Genomic DNA, 23,162 nt, shown 5'->3' on the forward strand with positions numbered 1-23,162 from the left:
AATAAAATAAAAAAAAATTTATGATGTTTGATGTGTACTTTTTAATAAAATTTTACTAAATGTACTATAATTGACAATGAATAAAAAAAAATTATGAATTATGTTTGATGTGTACTTTTTAATAAAATTGGAGATTGTAAAATCTTATAAAAAGATCCTTTTAAAATATTTTTAGCAAATCTACTACAATTAATAATGAATAAAAAAATATGAATTATGATGTGTACCTCTTAATACATATGTTTCATGAAAAAATATCGTCAAATAAACTTATTTTTACACCCTGCAAGTAAAATGTTTAATCTAATTTACTTCCAAAATGTCGTACCAATAGTACAATTCAAATATTAGCAGAAGTTTAAGTCATCAATTTTCTTTCAATACCAAAAATTTGTTATTTAGAGACTAGTTTCTTGATTAAAATAACACAATTTTGTTCAATTTTCTTTAAAATTGGAAAAATGACGCACCTTGTCATCAGCAATAAAATCCAGTTTGATTTTCGAAAATTTTCCAGGAATCAAGAGTTGTCAAGGCAAATCCTAATTTTAAATCTCTTTAATTTGGAAACAACTATTTCTCACATAAATGTATTTTTCAAGATCGTTTTTCTTCTTCTTTAATCAAACAAGTAGGTATAACCCCACTGAAAGTGTCCACCAGTTAAGCATAAAAAAAACTGTTGATTAAACTTTTTTTAAAGCAAACTTCAACTGTACCTCATTCAAATTCTAGTCAATTTTCAGAATTAAACAGGGTTCTCAATTAATTTCAAGGAAAATATTCTCTGACTTTTCTACGTATTTTAGGAAAATCGCAATGTAAATACAGACCATATTTTATCTATACCATGCAAATTTTTTCATCAGAAAGCTTTGATTTTTTTATTTGTGATGTCAATTTTGAGAGCAAAGAATTATCATTGAATAAAGATGGAAACATGGAAGAGTTTCATTAAAATGAGGAATTGTTACAACAAATAAGTGTAATAGACGTTAGAATTTATTAAAACGAATCTCAATAACAGTTTACTGTTACTGACAATTCTAAGACTGGTTATATTCCAAGCAGGATTATAGAAATTTTTTAGGTTTTTGTAAAAACATTCAACTGTCCCTGATTCAGGGTCGCCACAGAAAAAAATAAACAAAATAGTTACTTTTAGTAGCCTAAAGCATGAAAATAGTAGCCAAAAACTAGGAAAATAGTTGCCTAATAAGAACAAAAATACATCAATAGTTGCAATTTTTTTTTTTTTTTTTTTTTTTAAATAAAAAAAATTGTGCAGATTTTTTTAGCAATAATGAAAAGGTGATTGAGAAATGAAATAGACTTACAATGGAATTTGTGCAGATTGAACAAATTAAAAAGTGAAGACTCAAATTTGAAATTTAAAATTTTTAACATTTTTTAATTTTTAAGAAAAAAAAAGTTCAGTGTGTTCAGGAACTTCTAGCGGGGTGCAGATTTTTCAATAATTTATGCTTGAAAAAAAAAACATCTCTAGGAGTACAGAAAAGTCTCCCAATAGTCTCCTTTTCTTGAAAATAGTTGCTTTTTTAGCCTTTTCAGACAAAAAAAGTTGCCATAGAGTCGCCTCATGCCAAAAATAGGTGCATTTTAGTCGCCTGTGGCAACCCTGCTGATTTTTACAGTCAAAATAAGATTCCCTGATTTCAGGTTTTATCTGTTCTCCCTGACCCATAGGAGTCCTGTTAAAATACTGAACAAAACCGATTTTCGAATAGAAAAAAATTAAACGTCATATATAATGTAATCAGTACACACCAAGGCAAATTCCATCATAATTTTTGAGAAAGAATTATAAAACATACACTTAGAAAGGAGATAAATCCTTTTATTTGAAAAAATGGTGATTTCTTTCCTTGTTTTTTTTCTTCTTTAGATTTTTATACAAAACTAGACATAAACATATGTAAGTAGGGAAGGCCATATAAAAAAAATGGATTTCACAATTCCAAGAAAAAAGAAAAGTTTCATTTGTACAATACATGAGAAGTTCTATAAACTCACTTTCAAAATACATTCTTTGTAACAGAAGATATATAAAAAATGTCTTACAAAACATTTTACCCTTTAAAAATTGTGCCTCATCCAGCACTCATCTGTACAGTATTCAGCATATGCAATCTATAATAAATTATTTGTTTCTCTTAAGAAGAAAAAAAAAAAAAAAAAAAAACATCGGGGTTTAAATGAGTAATTTGAAAACAGTACATCAATAAGCTATTAGCAACAATTGTAACATTTAACAGTAGTTTTGACACATTACATTCATAAGTGAAAACTAAAAATAGAAAATGCTGATAGTCTAAAAAAAATTTTAAAAAAGAAAAACGAGTATTCGTATGATAGCTGCCAATTGCATCATTGTTAGTAAAGATTTTTCTAACAGGCAATATAAAAAATATTTAAGGTACAAATAATTTTTTGAAAAATTAAGTTTCCATACGCTCCCAACACTTAGAAATGTAAATGCCTAATTAATATATCTTACATACATATGTTTGAATTATTGATTCGTCATGGTTGGTAAAACAATTCAAGATTTAACAACATAAATGTTGCTACCTCAAATTTTTTTTAAAAATGACTGTACAAGTTTCTAAAAAATGAGCTTTCTATTCCTCTTCTTTTGGGTTGAAGTCACCACATTAAAAAGTAGGTTCAAAGCATCTTTTTGTTTAGTGTTTAAATCAATAGCAATATTGGTAAACATATTTTAATTATCATTTTTTATATTTTTTAACTGCATAAAAATATCGCATTAATGTAAAGAATTTATAATTTGTATGGCTTACTTCAAAAACTCTTTGCTTTTATCTTGTGTGGCACATTAAACCAGCGAGATCTTTTGACCCCCTTTTGTATTATAGCAACTAGAAATTGCCACTTCAAACATTTTTATCTTCAAAATTTAAAAAAAAAAAAAAAAAAAATTAGATTTGTAGGTATATTTCACATTTTCTATTTTTAGTACTCAATTACGTCAATATGAAATCATTTTTCAGAAAATTGTAACAAATTCGATGTAAGAGTGCTAAAACATACATAAGATAAACACAGATATATATTTTACAATCAAGATAATACAAAATCTAAAAATCTCATTTTGTTTCATCACAAATAACAATTATTAAAATTCATCATTAAGGATAAAAAAAAATAACCAATGCAAATATAACAGTTTAAAAAAGAATCAATATTACATTTAAATTTCCTGATCAAACTATAAAAAATTTAATGTGTTTAAGCTAAAAACATTAGGACAAAAATTTGCTTCAATTTAATGAGTTAAAATTAATAAAATTTTATAATTAGCAATAAAAATATTAAATTTCTTGATTAAAAAAATTGGATTGAAGAAGTTGCAAAACAATTGTATTGTCATTCAGAAGATAATATGCAAAATGATTATTGCAGTCATATTTATGGCCAACATTTGAGTTCAAAAATATAAAAAAATTGCATTGTCTTATAAATCATCATCACCAATTCCCTCAAATGCATCATTTTCAACTAATGGCTTAGGAGAGGATGGACCATTCTTTATTCCATGTTTAGACGAAAATTTTCCCTAAAATGAAAAGATTAAGATGGAGAATTTGCATCATGATTTTGTAAACATTTTTAAATTTAAAAATAAGGAAATTGAATAAGAACTAAAAGCATTAGTTTACAATTAACAGCATATTTAATAACTGTAAAAAATTGCATAATCATTAAAAAATTGTCTCTGTAGCAAATAAAATGAAAAGCAAAACTTAGAGCCCACAAGAAGGCAATTCTACATTAAAACATAAATAAGTAACTAATATAAATACAATACTGTACATATACACTTTTTGCAGTTCAAACTGAAAACATACATTTTGATGAATCAAAATATATCAAAATTCTTTATTTAAATACAATACAATAAATACAGTACAATAATTAAATATCAGAAAAATTAATTTTTTTAATCATCCAAAACTTTTGTTCCCTTGTGTGCAATTCGTTTTTTTCCCCTTTCTTTTTTTAAAATAAAAATATATTTAATTATTTTATATATTATATAAATAGGTGGAAATTATGGTGCAAAGTGCAATTTCCTCTTTATTTATCTTGTTTTTGTTCATTTTTTTGTTACTTCAATAACTATATTTGAAGTAACAAGAAAATGGGCGAAAACAAGATAAATAAAGAGAAAATTGCACTTTGCAACATAATTTCCACTTATTTATTTTGTTTTACCTAAGATAAAACCTCTGATGAAAGGGCCAAATCTTTAAATGTATAAAATTTTACTTATTTACCCTAACTTCTTAATATGCAAATGCATAGAGAGTGAAACATGGTTAGCTAAAACTGTGAAAGGAAAACATGAAAAAAATGTTCAAATGACAGAGTAAAGCTTTTTTAACTAATTAGTTTAGAAATACGCAAACAACTTTAAGTTTAACTTTGAGTTTAAACTTATACTAAATATATACAATTACAATTATTTTATTTTTAAATATAGCTGGACACTATAATCTTTACTGTGTAATCAATTAGGTCAAAAATGATCACTTTTGAACTGCAAAATGATAATTTTTTTTCAAAAATGAAATCTGAGGGGTACATAATTAAAACAAATAAACCGACCTTGCTGACCAACTGATTGCCTTAACATTAAAACATAATCTTTCTAACATTAATCCAGGGTATACACTTTATATTATGGACCACGTTCAAAATCATTTGCAATATTCAATTAAAATATTATAATATATTCCTTCCCTAGGAAGGACACTCTTTAAACCAGACACAGACAGTTATTTGTTTCACTTTCGCAACATGAAATATAAGCACACAACTTCTTATATTTCGAAACATGAAAGATAAGAAACAAAACCTTTGTTTTTTTACAACATGTAACGAAATATTTTATGTACATATCGTTTTACAACAAATCCAAAATTTTGAAAAAGCTAAACAATCAACCTAAGATCAAGAATAATTCAAAGCATTTCAGTAAGTCCTGTTTTTATGGTAAAATACTTTTCACTAACCATAAATTTGTATTTTAGTAAGTGACTGTAGTTAAAAAAAGCTCGTTTTTTGGTTTCTTGAATTCTTTTTTAAATACTGGTCTAACAGTAGTTATAAAAACATGATACAATGCACACTGTAGCACTAACATAATTAATAAAGATTTTATAATAAACAAATTTATAAGTACATACAGAATTAATTTTTAATTGACAAATACAAAACGATTTTAAGAATAAAAAAGAAATTCATTACTCACAGTAATTTTTCGAACCTGATCTTTAGAGCGGCCAATTATATTGTTCGTATCATCTCTCTGAAAAAAAAATAATAATTTATAGAAAATTATGTAATATCAAATAAATAAAACTTCAGGCATAGATAATAATTAAAACTTTAAGACACGGTTATTAAAAAGGAAGAAATACAATGTTAATTCGAATATTGCAAGTGAGATATATAACAAGTAACTAAACACCCTAATACTTGGTTCAAGTTCAATAGTACTTCCATATTTTCAAAGAAAAATATTTAATCATTCTATAAATTGTTATTTGGAGCAAGAAGATGAAAAAGAAAACTTAAAAATCAATAGATGAAAAAAAAAACAAAAACAAAAAAAAAACTACCAAGCATTTGGATTAAAATAAATAAGACAGAATTTATTTTAAAAAATGTAGGAATTGTGAGTAAAATAATTAATGAACTGACCAAAGTGCATGCCCCAAATCCATGAACAAATTAATATTCCACGAATAATTTAATATTTAAAGATACTTTGAAGTATTTTAGCCAAAGAAACTTATAAAAAGGTTTAGAAAAGGACAATGCAATTTACTTGGAAAACTGGTCAAAGTTTAGCAATTATGCACAAATAAAAAGTCTTAGTACTTATAAAAATTACTCAAACCCATGCTATTTTTGTACAAGAATTATATTTTTAGATTTTAGTAAAACTTATGTAGGCAAACTTAGTGAAGAGTAATGCAAAAATACGTTCTAGAAAATAATGATTTAATATCAAAATGATTTGATGTAAGCAATGATTGAATCATTTTTAAGTATTGACATAGAGTAATTTAATACCAATTTTATAGAAAAGTGCTTTGTTCTAGTTTATTTTATTTCTAAAAGCAATATATGTTTAGAATCTGCAGATTACAAAGTAAGTTTTATAAAATGAACAGACAATGAAAATTTTTAATTATTTTTAGACATAAAAACTTTTACTTTTACATGCTGAAGTCTTAAACTTAATTTATGATACAAAACGATATTGATAAATTCTTGAATTTTTTTCCTTTAAACCTGAACAAATTTTTAATTCATTTCTAAATATTTTGGCAATTTAATCTTATGTAGAGGTCCAAATAGATTGTATCATGCTACATTTTTCAGGATGACCATGATCACAAATATTTATGAAAAAAACTCCCAAATTTTTCCAGACTGAATTTATTAATCTAGCAAGCAACAGCATAAATTTAATAACAATTTTAGATATGACTTATTAAACATAAAATACATTAAAAGATATCTCTCTATATGATGTTGAAAATAAAACATTTTTTATATCCAATAATTGTTTTTTTTTTTTTTTTGTATTTGGTACTTAAAACAAAAATTTCTAAATTTACCCAGACTTTTTGGTAAATTTAGTTAGAAAACACAATAAAAAAATTAACGCAAGTGACGAAAAATGAAAAACTTAGAATTTTATATAATTGATATTTTTGTATGTTAAGCTCCATATTGCAAAAAAATAAATACATAAAAAAATTATAAATAAATTATTTGATAAGTTTCCCGAAATTCTATTATGGCCTTGATAGAATTAGCAATGTAATAAAAATGGCTGTCAGGTCACTTTTCCTCAAATCAATTAAAAAGAAATTTTATGTTTTTTTTTCATTGGAGGGATGTATAAAACTTTAATAGTCATTAACATAGACCGAATGCTTTAACACTATAGGGAATCAAAAATTTCCATTGTTGCTTTCATATTCAATATGATTATTTGCATAAAGAGAAACTGATTAAATTCTTGATGCAATTCCAGTGTTGACTAGTGAGAAGAAACACACAAGCTGACATAATATTTTAAATATAATTTAAAAAAAAAAAAACTTTTAATAAGCAAAAAAAACAATTTGCTTTTCCTTTGCCAAAACATTCTTTTATCTAAAGAAAAAGTTTTTATGGTAAAATAATATTTAAAGTGATCAATTTTAATACTCAATGTTTCAAAGGGTAAATATGTATAAGTAGGAACATAATCTTACATTTGTGCAATGGACAATGCCATCCGTCGAGACTGAACGACCAACAGATGAAGATATTTGATGACTACTACCATCTCTCTTCATGTAGTTCCAAGACCCTCTTCTTCCAGACCTATCACTTTTTTCCTCTACTTTAATACCATTCCTTTTGGACAAAAGCTCGTCAACCATACCTTGTAAACACATGCTCATCATGATAGCCTAAAAAAAGATAAAAATAATTATAAAAAACTAGATGTTTTATTTCACTAATATTATTGTCTGAATTGTTACTGTCAAACTGCCTGCTTAAGTACAATTGAAATTTTTGATATCAATTTTAAAAGAAAAGAATTATTTAAATATTTGGCAGTTTGAACAAAATTATTAGACTACCCAATATTTTTTACAATTTTATCAAAATTTATGTACACTGTGCCAAAAAAACAGACTACAATAACTTTCAATCTAATAATCTGATTTTCACATTCTAGGATGCATTCTTCATAGCTCCAGAAGGTGACCTCAAATATGCTAATGAATAAGTACAGCCGATATCTTAAATTCAAAATCAGACACACAAAACATACTTTCTCCGAATAAACATACAACATACCATAATTTCGGATTCGGATTTTTAATCCCTAAAATATGTAGCCCCCATTCTGGGAAATGTGATCCCAATAGTTTAGTCAGGAAAGAGCTTCAAAGCTTGGATCCTGCATTGTTAATTTTGCATTTTGGCTATTTCGCAAATGAAAAGTTTTTGCAGACAATTATAAAATTTTTTTATCCAAAGATAATTCCATGCAAAAAATAACTTTAATTAAATACTTATTATTATTGTTTATTAATTTATTTAATAAAATCAAAGTAATTTTGAATATATCAGATACTTAAAAATTGATTACTCCGGTACTATTCAACCGATTTTGCTTAAATTTTGTATTTTGCTTTCTAAAACTACATTCTTATAAAAATTTTATACCCTATAGTTTAAAACTTTTGTCGGACATTATTAAATAAAATAGTAAAAAAATAAGCCATTTTTTGCATGGGATTATCTTTGGATAAAGGAATTTTATAATTAGGTGCATAAAATGTTCAATTTTCTTACAATGTTCTCAAGAAAAACAAAATATGCAAAAAGTAAAATTAACATTAAGGGGTTCAAACTTTGGAGCGCTCTCCTGTCCAAACAATTAGGACCATATTCACAAGATTATTCAGAGAAAGTAGTTTTTGTGTCTGATTTTGTAACTTCGTCTGCACTTTTTAATTAGCATATTTGAGGTCATCTCCTAGAGCAATTAAGATTGAATCCTAGAATTTGAAAATCCGATCATTAGATCAAGTCATTCAGGGTGGTCCTTTCGTCAAGCACTGTACACATATATTAATTTCTTTAAGGAAACAAAACTTTTACAATAGACAATAAGTTTCGGCTAGAATTAAAAACTTGGATGAGTTCTCCCACTCTGCCACATGAAAAAAAAAATGATGTCAATTTATTCAGGGGAAAAAAACAGTTCTCATAAGAACAAAATAAATACAAATGTTTTTTTTATTTATTCCACATCAAGGAGATGGCCATATCTCCCATTTTCTGTTTAGCAACCCAGTACAAAGGTGTGAAAGCTGTCAATGATCGAAGAATTAGTAATATTACTCAGTGATGAGCAAACTCTTATGTTCATAGGACAGACAGGGAGAGTCAGAAATGCTTACGGGGAAATGATTCAGACAATAGTCATATCCATTAACAATTCGAAATTTGCAAAGAAAATCTGACAGGAAAGGTTCATGGGAATGGGATCAAGAGTGAGGCTGGACCACAGTTTTCCTACAGCACAAGAAGTTTGATTGTCTCTAGCAAATTTGTTTGTCACCTAGACAATAGTGGACAAAATATGATTATAAGGATGGGCAAAAAAGGCTGTGAAAAATAAAACAAATGTGCTCGATATGAACATAAAGAAATAACAAATCAGGGTGCATAGCCAAATCATTCAACAAAAAATAAGCACCTTTTAATTACTTTTTAAGCACTGTATACAGTGACAAATTGCAAAATAACTTTTGAAGACCTTACATGATTATGATAAAAATAACTAGTTTCAGACAAAGAACTCTTTACTTGATTAATTAGCCATTATAAAATGATCAAGAGATTTTTCGGTTTGATATCAGAGGGTGGAAAATGAAGCTGAAATTGAGAATATCTTGCATGAAAGTGCAATAATCTCACCGAACCCAGCTCAGTAGAGGCACAAGTGGACTCGCAAGTATTTCATCAAACATTTGGCGCTTTCATATGTTATGGACGGACGATACGAGGAAATGGATTGCGGTTAAATGAATTGTGAAAACGCTGAATAGAACGATGTGAAAAGCACTCTTTTGCATAATACGAAAGTTAACATGGTAAAGAAATAAATCTCTTTTTCAAAAAAAGAAAATGCAGCTCTTTTTTAACACATCCAATGAAAAAAGCACTTTTTTAAGAGCCCTTAGGGCTCTTAAAAAACGAAAATAAGCACCTTTAAGCATTTTTTAAAAAACAGTACACACCATGCAAATGGTGCTAGAAGATACAACATATGTACTAAACATATATAGAGATAGATAGATTTATCAATTTATACATATTTTAAAAAAAGGTAACTTAATCAACATAAGCACAATTTAGGTTTCTGGTGTCAATTTTGAGGAAAAAAAAACAAAACATATAAAAAAAAGCAATATATCCCCCTGCAACGTACTTTTAGCTAACAATTTGTTAAATTGTATTTTTACAGGCTCAACTTTAAACAAAATATATCTGAATAATCAAGGCATATAAATTCTTTATAATTACCTGGTCACTGTTGATGCAGATCCATCTTAAGCTATCTTTACTCATAAGATATTCAAAAGATAACTCAAGTTTTAATTTCACTGGTAATGATTTAGTATCTTCAGAATCAGATAGCTAGAAAAAGGAAGAAATAAAAAAAGAAAGCAGAATTAGTTTGAAATATTTACTCCTTCATAAAAATAAAAAGATATGCTGTACATAAATTTAAAACTATATAATAAATATTTGCTTTACTTTTAAGCTCGAACAAAACAATACACTAAATATTAACTTATGAAAAAAAGTCTTGATAAGTATTATTTTACTTACAGATGTAGTTATTCTCCAGCATTTTATTCTTGTAACCCTAAAACAGGCTTTATTTTCAGATGCCTGAAATTGAAAAGCCAAATAAGTATTTTATGCATAAGCAAACATATTAGTGGCAAATTGTGTTAAATTTTATATTACTGATTTGTTTTAAAAATAATAAATTAATTTATTTAACATTACAATTAAGTTAATATTCTGCTAATGAATGCAAAGATCACAAATAAATTGTTTAGCTTGATGGTCCATACTTACATTCACAGAACATTTTTGCTTAGCTAAGTTTTCATTTTATTAAGAAAACAAAAGATATTTCGATTTTAAAACAAAAACAATTGTGAAGGCAAAGTAAATTTTGCTATAAGATAAGCAAATGTTTAATGCATTACATTTAAGTTTTTACTAAAGCACAGCAATTGAATTTAATAACATTGCTTTAAAATTCGTTTAACTACCTAATAATAAACATCAAAACACTTAAGCAAATTGTGACAGTTCTCAATAAAAAAAAATTTTAATATGTAAGAAAAAAACTTTAGGATGAGGAATTAACATCAGTTTAGATAATGCAACTAAAAATTACATAGGTGTCAGAATTTCTTTTATTTAATGTTAAATAATTTTATTTTGCAAGAATGGTTGACTGAATGTAAACAATAACAACCTTCCTAAAACCAGAAGGAAATTGTGAAAACTTTCGGTATATCCCTGTGCTTATATTATGCTTATGAAACGATGCATGAACAGGCTTAAAATTCCGGAAGTTCTATTATTGTGATTTGTGTTTAAATTTGCCCTTAATTTTACCATTCATACAACTTTTCAGTAATTTATAAGTTCTAACAGGTCACGAGCTTAAAACAAAGTTAACAAAATCAATATCTCAGCATAAATAAAGTGTTAAGTTTACAATGTTTTGAGCATTATTGCTTATTTGGCTATATTTATATGAAATAGCACGATTTGTTATTTTTTGGGTAGCACCGTAGCAAGCTTGCATAGTCTTCTGAATTCCTTTGTTGCTTGTTTCGTCAAAAGTTAAATTGAAAAAACTTGCTATCTTGAAAAGTTTACAAGTAAAATAAAATCGGATGGCACGTTAATTTCAAACTTATGTGTGAAGAATAGTCGAAAATAGTAACCTATAAGTTTTATGGCGAATTTTGATCCCCCAGCGCCATTTGAGCTTAGTTTTACACAATCAACCATGCATAAAATTATTTAGAGATTATTAGATTACTTTCATTCACTAGACTGATTCATAAACCTATACTGATTCATTAATCCTGTGTTTAGTTATCATTAAGAACATATCAAACCAGTAAATTTGTACAAAATTTCTTTTATTTAAGTTAAGTATATAATTCATACAAAAGATATTTTAAAATAATTAAAAAACTTACTGGATCAGCATCTAAAAGGAAAATTAAATCTCTTCCACCAGCACTCACAGTAACTTGAGAGCTTGGTTGGGGATAATCACAAACACAGCGACGAAATCTAATGTTACCATAATACTTCATTGTCTTGGCAAGCTGAAGATACTGTTAAAAATAATTATTAAAAAATGTTTACAAAACCAATAACAGTTATTGATTAATTTTTAAAGTTTAAAAAAAAAACATACACAAGCAAAATTTATAAGAGTTTAATCAACAATCAAAATTTTGTCTGATTTTCTACGTAATCAAATATATACTAAACTAAACAGGAAAATGTTGATTTAAAATAAAAGTTTAAACATTTTGTTTTTTAAAAAAACTAAATATTTAAAAAAAATTATGCTTTTTCAAGGAGTATATTAAAAACTGGATAATGTAAAAAACTTCTATATCCACTGGAAATTCTCACCAAGTCTTTTAAAAGTAATGCACTAGACATCTTCCATTTTAGGTCTGACAAAAATAAAATTATTTAAAATTAATTTAAAAATATTTAGTATTTCCTCATACAAATAAAATTGAGCATAACTTTCTAAATGTGTGAAGAAAAAAAAATACATTAAATCTAAATAATTTTAGACTTTATATCAGAAACAATAATTAATAATTAAATCATTAGACAAAGATAATTCATTCAAAAATCATTAGACACCACGTTAAATCATTACAAAGGAAATGCATTTAATCAGAGCTCAAAATTAACAGTGGTCTATTGGTCCAACACCACCAAATCTTAACTTAAGCTAAAATTTGACATAAAATAAATTAAAGGTCCCCTGGACAAGCAGTCAAATTCAAGGATGGTATGCTGTTTTTAATTTGTCGTTTGTGTTATTGTCACAAAATGGCCTAAGCCATATAATTGAGAACTTTTTATATTCTTTGTATTGTAATTTTCCACTAAAATTCACTTTACAAACTTTAAAAAAAAAATCTAATAGAGGCATGTTAACAAACTAATGCCAGGTTAAACTATTCCTATATAAATCAAAATAACATATGAGAATTTCGGTCATTTTAATTAAAAATACAGATCAGCAATAAAAAAATACCTCTTTCTTTGAACCTCTTGCTTGCAAAGCTACTAATTTACGTCTAGACTCGCTATCTGTTTTTGTCCAACCTCGTTCAACATCACTCACAGCTTGCAAATATAAAAGATTGAGGCATATTTTATCATCTATGAGTTCATCATCATATGAAGAGTCCCAATAACTATAAGGAGTATTTTTTGTTAGCTTAAATATTTAAGTAACACATATTTATCAGTATGACTTAATAGCATATTTTTAAATTATTATCAACCTTAAAAGTATGAATTATCAACTGAGTTTTCCATTTAAATAAGAAAATAAAACATATAATTTGAAAGGCAGGAAAAAGGGACTTGGTAGTAAAATAAAGGATCAGTTTTAAAAAAAATGGTTTACAAGTTAGTTGATTTTTATACTGGATGTTTAAAAATCTATTCATCCCATTTGTATGTTTTAACATACTCCAGTTATTTTAAAATTTTTTAGCACTCAAACCGTAAAATTAAAAGTGAATTATTGGGTTTGTTACAACGTCAAGAATTGGCCGAAAGATTATTTTTATTATTACCCGCAATCCACAATTTACTTTAATATTTAATTCTTCTCAAAGTAATAGTAATTTTCAGTTCTTCAGATAAACTGAAAATGTCTAAATTTTCCTCAAACAGAAAATAGAACTTTTTACAAAAATTAAATATTTACTTTAATTTTGGTATGCTTAGTTAATCTTTAATTAAATAGAAAATCAAATTTTACAGATTTTTAACTAAATATGATAATAAAACAAAATTCTGTTTAATGTAAAACTTATTTGTTTAATAAACATAGAATTTTACTTTAATAAAATCAAAAAGGCTACACTCAAACATTAAATGTATTTTAATACATGCACAAAAGAACTCAAACAATACATAATCGGATTATTTAATTTTTTGGATAAGATAAGTTATAGACTAAAACTTCACTTTTAATAAATGTTTTGAATTCCAAAATAAATTGAAACCATGAGAATCTTTAAATTCATTTTTGATATTGCAAATTATTGCTTCAGATTATAAATTTATAAAGAAAAGTTCAAAAAATAATGATCATGAAAGTATTTTTAATAAATTTGATTTATACTATCAAAAGATTCTATTTATTACTATAAATTTCATTACAATAACCACAGTTTACAAGAATTGATGTTTCTATTCATAAAAGTTTAAGTCATTTAAATTACAACCTTACATTATTAGGATGTGCAGTCTAATTTTTCAACAAAAAATAAGCAAAATAAAAAAAATATCACAATTATAAATTGGATATGTGCACTAATAAAGATTTGTTCTTCCTTTTGTTGAAAGTTTTTTTTTATCAACAAAATGAAAAACATTTTCAAAGACTTTACATGATCATAACAAAATAAGTAGTTTCTGACAAAATTCTCTTTTCTTGATCATATTAACCACCACAATAACAATTAATGCACAATTTTAAATATCTTTCATACTGAGAAAATGAAACTCATTCAACTTTAAAATTAATAATTAGTTTATTTAATTATGTAAAAAATTAATTCAAAATTATAAGTAGTTAAACTACAATTTAAAAAAGTTATCAGGTGTATTTTTTAGAAATAAACATAAGTTATTTATAAAAGTATATTCACCAAAAAAAAAATTAGCTAGATTAATATTGAAATAGAGCAAGCATGGGGAAAAGGGACAAAGAGAGGCTTTTCAGTAAGGGAGTATAAGATAAATGCTCTGCTTAACATTTATTACAGTATAGTTAAAAGTGATAAGCATAAAGGAGTGAAATATGACACATTGTATAGAAATGCATTCATTTTCAGTCCCAACACCTGCAAATTTAAAGATGGAGGACTGAAAAAGATTTTTAGAGAAATGAAATTTGAGTCCCCTATAGTCGAATTTCCAAGTGCTCAGCTGTTCACTAAAAGCGCTAAAAATAATATTATTTAAATAGAAGTACGGACAGGACCACTAAAAAAGTTCACTACACCTGAGTGCTCGCTATAGCGGGGTTCGACTGTATTAGAGCAAACTAATGACTTTGCAGCACATTTTTTAAAAGGTTGTCTCCGAAAGCAAAATATCTTTTCATGACTTTTAAATCATCTGCTAAATGCATAGTATTATTAAAATTAGTTAAAAATGTATATATTGCGATACAAAGGAATGATTACTGGCACAGTTAAAGTAGGCCCTTATTGTTTTGCAAATTTGAAAAACAAATTTACATACATTATTTAATTTATCAGACAAACAAGTAACACAAAATAAATAATGATAAATACAATTACCTTTTACGAATAACTAAGAAATGATCATTGCCAGCAGATTTCAAAGAAAGATAAGCTGATTCAAAATCTTGTAAACGTCTTTCCACTGTAAAATTATTTGTATGAATATAAAGCATATTTTATATAATTTTTATATGCTCAAATTTACAACACAATTTTTGTTACATTAGAGCAAAATTAGAATGTTTTAATTAGAAAAACACACTAATTTTAAAGCAATATAAAAATATTCTAAATGATAAAAAAAAAATATAAAATTAAAAAGAAAGGAAAGACGAGAACATTTCTTCAATATTAGGATCACACATAATTTAAATTTGATATGTATATATTTTTTTCTTTTCATCACATGTTGGAGAAAAAAAATGTTTAAAGTAAAAAAAAATTTTTTTTAGCTAAAATTGAGCTACAATTTATTGTTCATACCTGACAATTCATTGTTGCTTTTACTAATTAGAAATATGCTAAAGTACACCATATACTTTTCTTCTAATTTTAAGGATTTGCTGACTACCTGTAATTAAAAATAAATAAATAACATATAAAAAAAAATAACATACATAAATACAAAAGTTTTAAAAAAAACTAATCAAAACTTAATTTTGTAAATGAATTAAACACATGTTACAAGAGCTTTGTACTTTCAGATGTGCAAAACATATGATGCTTTACTTTTCATTTCTTTTATCGAATTGAGAGAAGCATTTATTAAGATAGAACTAGCGTAACACATAAGATATTCAAAACAAACAAATTGGTAGTAGAGCTAGAAGGCATAGAAACTTTGATTGCTGGACTAAATAAATGCAATTTTTTTAAAACTATAAGGGTATTGAACTAGCAACAAAGTGGGCAGTGCCAGCAAAGAGGAATGTTCTAGAGAGGATCAAGGCTCACCCCAGACTGCCATGCCAATGATGATCTTTATGTTTTTAAATAGTTAAGAAGATTAATAAATGGCATAAATTAAAAAAAAAAAAAAAAAAAAAAACATTCTGTTTAAAATTAACAATAGTTTTAATCTAAAATTTAGGTAAATATTTATAAGTTATAATTAGGGTTTACAACAACAATGAAAATTTAGTGGTCTAAAAGGACCACCTAGATTTTCATTAAGTGGTTTAAAAACATAATATGATAGACAAATTAAAAAAGAAAAAAAAAATCAAATTTTACAATTAATACATAATATTATGGTACGGATCAAAAACTATTAATTGTCATCTATAATACTCTAAAACTAATAAGGTTCTTTACCCCACAGTGATAGTAGGTAATAAAATTAAGTGAAAAAAGGCCAAAATAATTTCAGTGAATAGATTCAACATAGAAAATAAAAATTTGATACCAAATAAACAAATAAATGAGGAAAACAAAGAAAGTAAATACTAACAAAATATTGTATTAAAAATAAATTTTCTAAAAGAGCAAAAAATATTATTTTACTGATGGACAATGCTGTAAGTACATGAATGCAAAGCATAGCACAAGTAAATTTGAAACCTCAACATTTGAATAAAAAAATTTTTGTACCAGACACTTTCAGTTATTCTATTTGAAAATCAGGCATTTGAATTCCATACCAAGGGTAGAACAATAAAATAAGTACAGCAAATTTTTCTAAGTGCATGGAATTTGATGAAAAATAAACTATTCTTTATTTATTATAGTGTAACATCCAAACATATTTGAAAGAAAGAAATTTGCGCCCATGAGTATGATTTTAGCGACATTTGTAGAACATTTGGAGACAATTATCATCATGACGCCTTACTGGCGTGTACTCAATGCAATAAATACAAATTATAAAAGAGACTAAATCAGAGAATGATCCTAATGCAACAACCTATATGAAAAAGATGTGGATAGAAGCAGTTTTCTCCCTATACGTTTTTTGATAGGCGGCCCACCGTGCTCGCATTTTGATGCCCTTTGTAAAACCAAGCCACCATCCCTTAAAAACACTGTCCTTTTATTCATATTCCATTTTGAAAAAATTAATTCTTTGTTTGAATAATAATTAGACACTGGTAAAATTATCTGTACTTTGTTTAAATTAAAAATGTTTATAATTGTTTTGTTTTTGTGGGGGGGAAATTAAATTTTAAAATGATTTTTAAACTATTTTTTTATTAAATATTTATAAAATCATCTTTAAATGTTCATTTTCTCATAAGTTTCAGCTTATATTATAGAAGGAAAAAAAAACAGATTTGAAGTCTTTTGATTATTTTAGCACCTTTGAAAAAAATATATACACAAAGATTGCCCTTTAATGTGCCTTTAATTGTTTGTATGAACTACAAATTTTTCTTTTATTTAGAAAACGAGTGAAAATTACTTTTTTTAAATATACATAAAAAATAGTATAAGACGGTAACTTATTCTATATCAGTCATTTTTTATTTCACTATTAGACTAGCTAAAAAAAAAAGTGAAAAGTTTGTAGTATTGTAGACGTCCTGTAAAAGAATCCTGTTAATCAAAATCATTTATTTGAATTTCGTAGTTTTGTATCTTATTTTACATCTGTCGTTAAACAGTTCAACCAATCTTGTTTTTACGACTATCAATGTTCAACTCCGTATCCTTGTAATTTTGATCCTAATCCAGAAGACAAGGAAACTCCTGGATCAGTACCCCCAGAGGTTTGAATTGTTAAGGGAACATGGAGGACTTTGTGACTCGACAAATTTAAAGTGCATCAGTCACCATTTACTACAAGGGGAGTCTTTGGTCGACAGGGATTGAACCCATGTCCTCTAGGAGATGGGCCCAGCGCCCTACCAACCAGGCTATCCCGCCCTCAAACAGTAATTTAAAAATTGTTGAAGATCGAATTCAGTTATTATTAATTTTGATACATTTTTACTATGTCAAATGACAGCCTTTTCAAAGCTCTAAGTGCCTTTTTCAGAAAGGAAGCACCCTGCTCTTTTTTATTCCTAGGAAAAACTCTGATTATAATTCAATAAATACAAATTATAAAAAAATCAGAGAATGATCATAATGCAACAACTGGATATGAAAAAGATGTGGATACAAGTACTAACTTCCATCACTGTTGATGTACGAGCTAAGGAAGATATTCTGACAGTAACTTTTTGCCAATTCATTAGGTGAACATCAAGTGAAATAATTTCATCCACAGCATTTTGTGTTTCTTGCTGAGCTGAGAGCAGGAAGCCCATGAATATGTCACTGTTTGCAACAGTTGCATTTTGGCTAACTGAAAAACAAATGTATTGTGCTAAGTTTTGAATTTGAAACACAAAAAAATTAAATAAAAATTATACATTTGTATCATTTATTAAATGTTAGGGATCATTTTGATTTGTCCAAAAAAAAAAAAAAAAACTTAATGCACAAAGTTAAAAAAAAAGGGGGGGGCACCGAAATAACTTTTCATCCAATGATCAGATCTTCATGTTCTAGGACTGAATCGTAATGGCTCGAAAAGAATTCCTCAAATATGCTACTTAATAAGCGCAGACGATATTTTAAGTACGAAAATCAGACACAAAAATATGCTTTTCCTGAATAAACATACCTTTTTTTTTGTTGTTGAGGAATTTGGATTTCTGACCCTCAAAATATAGCGTGTAGCCTAAATACGGGAGATATGGTCTCCATATATTTGACCAAACTGAAAAAGAAGGTCAATCCAAAGTTTTGACCTCTTAATGCTAATTTTACTTTTAGCGTATTCCTCTATATCTCAAGAGCTTGTGAAGCAAAATGAAAATTTTAGCACACAATTTGTTTGCATGAAATTCATTTATCCAAAGACAATTCAGGGCAAAAATAATTTTAGGTAAATATTTATTATTTTATTTAATTATACAAAAAAAATTATGAATTGTTAAGACATACAAAATTTTGCTTCATTTTCAAAAAATCTAATTTAAATTTTTTTTTTCAAAAAAAAAAACCCAAATAATTTATTAGAAAAAATCTTCTCTCAATAATCTTCGTTAAACATTTTAGTTAAACTAGATCATTTCTAAAAAAACAAAATATTAGTCCAACAAGACAGCTAATATTGATATTTTTTCCCCTGATATATACTTTTAATATTATCTGACATGGGGGGCACATCCATTTGCAAGAATACAAGTCCTTTATTTACTGACTCCAAATTAGATAATTTCATTAGAATATTGCGAAATAAATATATTTTACAAATTTAGCATGTTAGATTTTTTAAAAGCAATCTTTCCTTGATCTTCGAAGTGTTGTGCCTCATGGACAAAATTTACTAAAATTTCCCAACCATGCACAATTTTTCATTCAAGAACATGAGAAAAATATGTTCTACTTACAGGAAAACCCAGGGTTTAAAGTTAGAGAAAAACCACAACCAATGCTCAGATGGTTAAAGCAATAACTGACAGTTATGGGATACACAAATAATAACACACATTGATAATTCATTTTGTAAAAACTAAAAATAAAACATACTTGATTAAAGAACATTATGCAATATATGATCATTACTTTAAAGAATAAGAAAATTGATTAACCAAACTAAAAATAAAGTGCAAATATTAATAAATTAAAAGCAAAATTACTATATAATATTTATTCAAACATTTATACAAATCCAGTAAAACCTAGTAGTAATAGTATGCATATATATATATATATATATATATATATATATATATATATATATATGTCTATGTCTGTAATTTTCCTTTGTTTTATCTTCATTTTGAACTTATCTAATGAGTTCTGTTTACTTGCAGCTTATGCGCAATAAATGAAACTTATTGTTTTTATTAATTTTCTTCGAGTTGTTTTGTATTTAGTTATTTTGTCTATATATATATATATATATATATATATATATATATACTTTTAAAGATTTATTTTAAATTCAGAAAGGTAAAGGAAAAAAACTAACACTCGATTTAGTTAACTTTAAAAAAACCAAAATTATTTTAACTAGAAAAGTTTCGAAAAGATTTTGGTCTCAAATTTTTTTTTAAAATCATTTTTTATAAATTCAGCCAACCCATTTATATTTCAGAACAGAATTTAGCCACAAGCTAATGCCCTTCAATTTTGAAAACTGTCGGATGATGACTCAAAACTATGAGATAAAGTTAAAATTTTAATTCACCATTTTTTTTATTTATTATTATTGATCCTTTAAATTTTCCATACATTACTAAAATACCAAAAAATGCAATGAGGAGCCGCAAATCAAGGAGTGATAAGCAGATCTCCAAAAGCGACTAGCAAAATGATTTAACTACTGCAGTTCTTAATTTTAAAGCCAAATGTACACGCTATATTTTTCTCCCCAGTCCAATCTTTATTGATATTTTCTAAGGAGAATTGGCACTAAATTCCATATTAAAAGTTTTAGACTTTTGATAAATCTCGAGGTACAAAGATATATACGAATGTCCAAAATTCACAGCTTACCTAATTGTATGAACTTCTCTAAATTTACTCGTCGTTCTTCGACTTGTGCTGGTGTGAGAGGAAGAAACTTTTTAGGGGGAAAGGGAGGAAGAGTATTTGGTCCGAATTCCCTTCGCAACTGATCATATAAATTATACAGCTGTCGATATCTCACAGTGCAGTGAAAGGCCCCATTTACATGCACATTGTATGCCTGAAGAAAAAAAAATACATCAGATTAAAAATACAATAAAAAAAACGATGTCTAAAACTGATTTTTCAAAATCATTTTATTGTAAACATATATATATGAAAATGACACCCATATTATAAACAAAGAATTCAACTCAAATGTCACATAATTTTTGCGCGAAAAAAAAAACTATTAGAAAAAAACAGTCTTTTAAGTAAAGCATATTGTAAAATACAATAAATAATCAGAAATTTCGATAGATAATACATAATTGAATACTTCGGCTTTTAAGTCATTAACTTTCAATGGGAAAAATATTTATAAAATATATATATATTATAGATGGGCTTTAAAAACGAATTTCTCTTAATAAAACTTTCAATAAAAAAAAAAGCTTAGAGCAGTCATACATATTTCCTGCTTTGACATAATTGAGAAGAAATAATACCTCACAGTAGTATTTTTGATGATAAAAAATGAAATTAGAACGGGATATTATAGGAGGAAATACATCAAAAAAGGGCATATACAAAACAAATAATACAATGACGATCGAGGCAAATGATTACAAGATTAAAAAACATAAATAGAAACCAGATTACATGCACAATCAAATAATAATTACTTATGAAATTTTATAAAAATATGTTTAAAGAGTTAAAGATCTAGAGGAAGAAAAAAAAGTTGGTTATATTAGGTCAAGGTGAAAATAATATCCTACTATATAAGATGAACTGCTGTCATTCTTAACTTCCAACGTATCTGGAATGGAAAAATGCATTTTGTATTAAAATATAACAAATAACAGCCATAAATGGAGCACAAAGGACGGCAAAAATATGTTCAATCATAGATCACGACAGGAATTATAAACATCAAAACATCTTGTCAATCAGACTGGCGGTCACGGTTACCGCCTTCCTCATCTATTCTTATAATTTATCAGAAAGTAGTTTCAAGTTGCCTTTGTGAGATACTGATAATAAAATAAATAAACTTAAATACAAATTTCTGTTTTCTTATCATAAAACACTTCTCTAATTGATAACTGAGATTTCAAGATCAGTTCGCAAAGTGAAACAAGAAAAAATTAGTAGCAGCCGTAGAACTTTATTGATATCGCACTAGAGCTGCACAATGGGCTTTTGGCGATGGTCTGGGGAACATCCCTGAAGATGATCCGAAGACATGCCATCACGATTTTGATCTTCTGCAGAAGGAAATGGCACCCCTGCGTCGGTAGCCCAACGACATGGGTGCGATGTCGAACATTTTACGGTAGAACAGAATAACGAAGACCAATTTCGCGCCCCTTCGGTACCTACGCAGCTTGATCAAAGTGGTCACCCACCCACTCGCTGACCACAGCCAGTGATGCTTGACTTCTGCGTTCTATGCCTTTGTGAAAGTAAATCTTGATACTGATTATAAAATAAATAAACTTAAATGCAAATTTAAGTCTTTTTTTTCTTTTATTTTAAAACATTTTTCTATTTCTTTCATTTATAACTTGGATTTCAAAATCAGTTCGCAAAGTAGAATGGGGAAATATTAGTATCAGAGTCGTTGTGCTTTATTAACGTTGCACTGGAGCTAGTACACAATGGGCTAGTACACATCCCTCAAGCTGATCCGAAAACATGCTGTCACAATTTTGATCCTCTTCAATTAGGATGGCTCCCCAGTTTAGGAGTTCAATGACTTGCTCATGAAATTGAGCATTTTACGTTGAAAAGTTTTATGAAGACCCATACTGCGCACTTTCGGTTCCTTCACAGGCTAATCAAAAAAGTGGTCACTCCCCCACTTACTGACTGCAGCTAGTGATCCAATGACTTCAATGATAATCCTTGACTTTCAGTGGGAAACGTACCTTAAGATCAATCCACTATGGAAGTATAAGAAAAGGATGGGCCGAAAATGGTAATATGATTCATTTTTAAAATGTTTAGATCTGTAATAAGATTGTGGACGGTTACTGGGACAAGAGATTGTTGCCATATGTCACCCTCTCTGCCAGTGTCCAAGCGGAAGGAGTTTAGATTGTCAACTTCCTATTTTTTTTCCTGATAAAGGATCGCAAATTCTAGACTAATTTTGAGCAACTGATATTGACTTGAGCGCCGCCTTATGGCTTAATTTGACAATTCTAAACAATCTTAAAAACCTTTTTCATTCTTTTTTTCTTTTTCTTTTGAAAAGATATTACAGGAACCACAAATATTATTATCAAATCATTTTCATATCATCAGATCATATTACAATCATCAGATCATATTATTATCAATCAAATTATGTTAAATATAAAA

At 27.0% G+C, this 23,162-nt stretch overlaps 1 protein-coding gene across 1 annotated transcript; it reads right to left on the reverse strand.

The window, feature by feature from the left end:
• Nucleotides 1–1,842: 1,842 nt before the first annotated feature.
• Nucleotides 1,843–21,785, reverse strand: Snx17 (sorting nexin 17). The gene is made up of 12 exons (XM_016051558.5): nt 21,575–21,785; nt 20,682–20,874; nt 18,302–18,477; nt 15,675–15,762; nt 15,249–15,333; nt 12,959–13,121; nt 11,868–12,008; nt 10,465–10,527; nt 10,156–10,269; nt 7,320–7,520; nt 5,297–5,353; nt 1,843–3,598 (listed from the first exon to the last, which is right to left on the reverse strand). The coding sequence occupies exons 1-12, from the start codon at nt 21,632–21,634 to the stop codon at nt 3,497–3,499; spliced, it is 1,443 nt and encodes a 480-aa protein (XP_015907044.2). The 5' UTR covers nt 21,635–21,785; the 3' UTR covers nt 1,843–3,496.
• Between the last annotated feature and the right edge of the window lie 1,377 nt (nt 21,786–23,162).

The sequence above is a fragment of the Parasteatoda tepidariorum genome, chromosome 5 (genome assembly GCF_982258835.1).
Source record: "Parasteatoda tepidariorum strain Cologne lab strain chromosome 5, Ptep-v5.0, whole genome shotgun sequence".
In the NCBI taxonomy this organism is placed as follows: Eukaryota; Metazoa; Arthropoda; class Arachnida; order Araneae; family Theridiidae; genus Parasteatoda; species Parasteatoda tepidariorum.

Excerpts from the sequence above, each read along its gene's own strand:
- Snx17 (XM_016051558.5), bottom strand. The coding sequence starts at position 21,634 with ATGCATTTTTCCATTCCAGATACGTTGGAAGTTAAGAATGACAGCAGT. Across the intron at positions 7,521-10,155 it reads TCTGCATCAACAGTGACCAG|GCTATCATGATGAGCATGTG; the intron begins GTAATTATAAAG and ends ATCTTTTTTTAG. Across the intron at positions 3,599-5,296 it reads ATCAGGTTCGAAAAATTACT|GGAAAATTTTCGTCTAAACA; the intron begins GTGAGTAATGAA and ends TTTTCATTTTAG.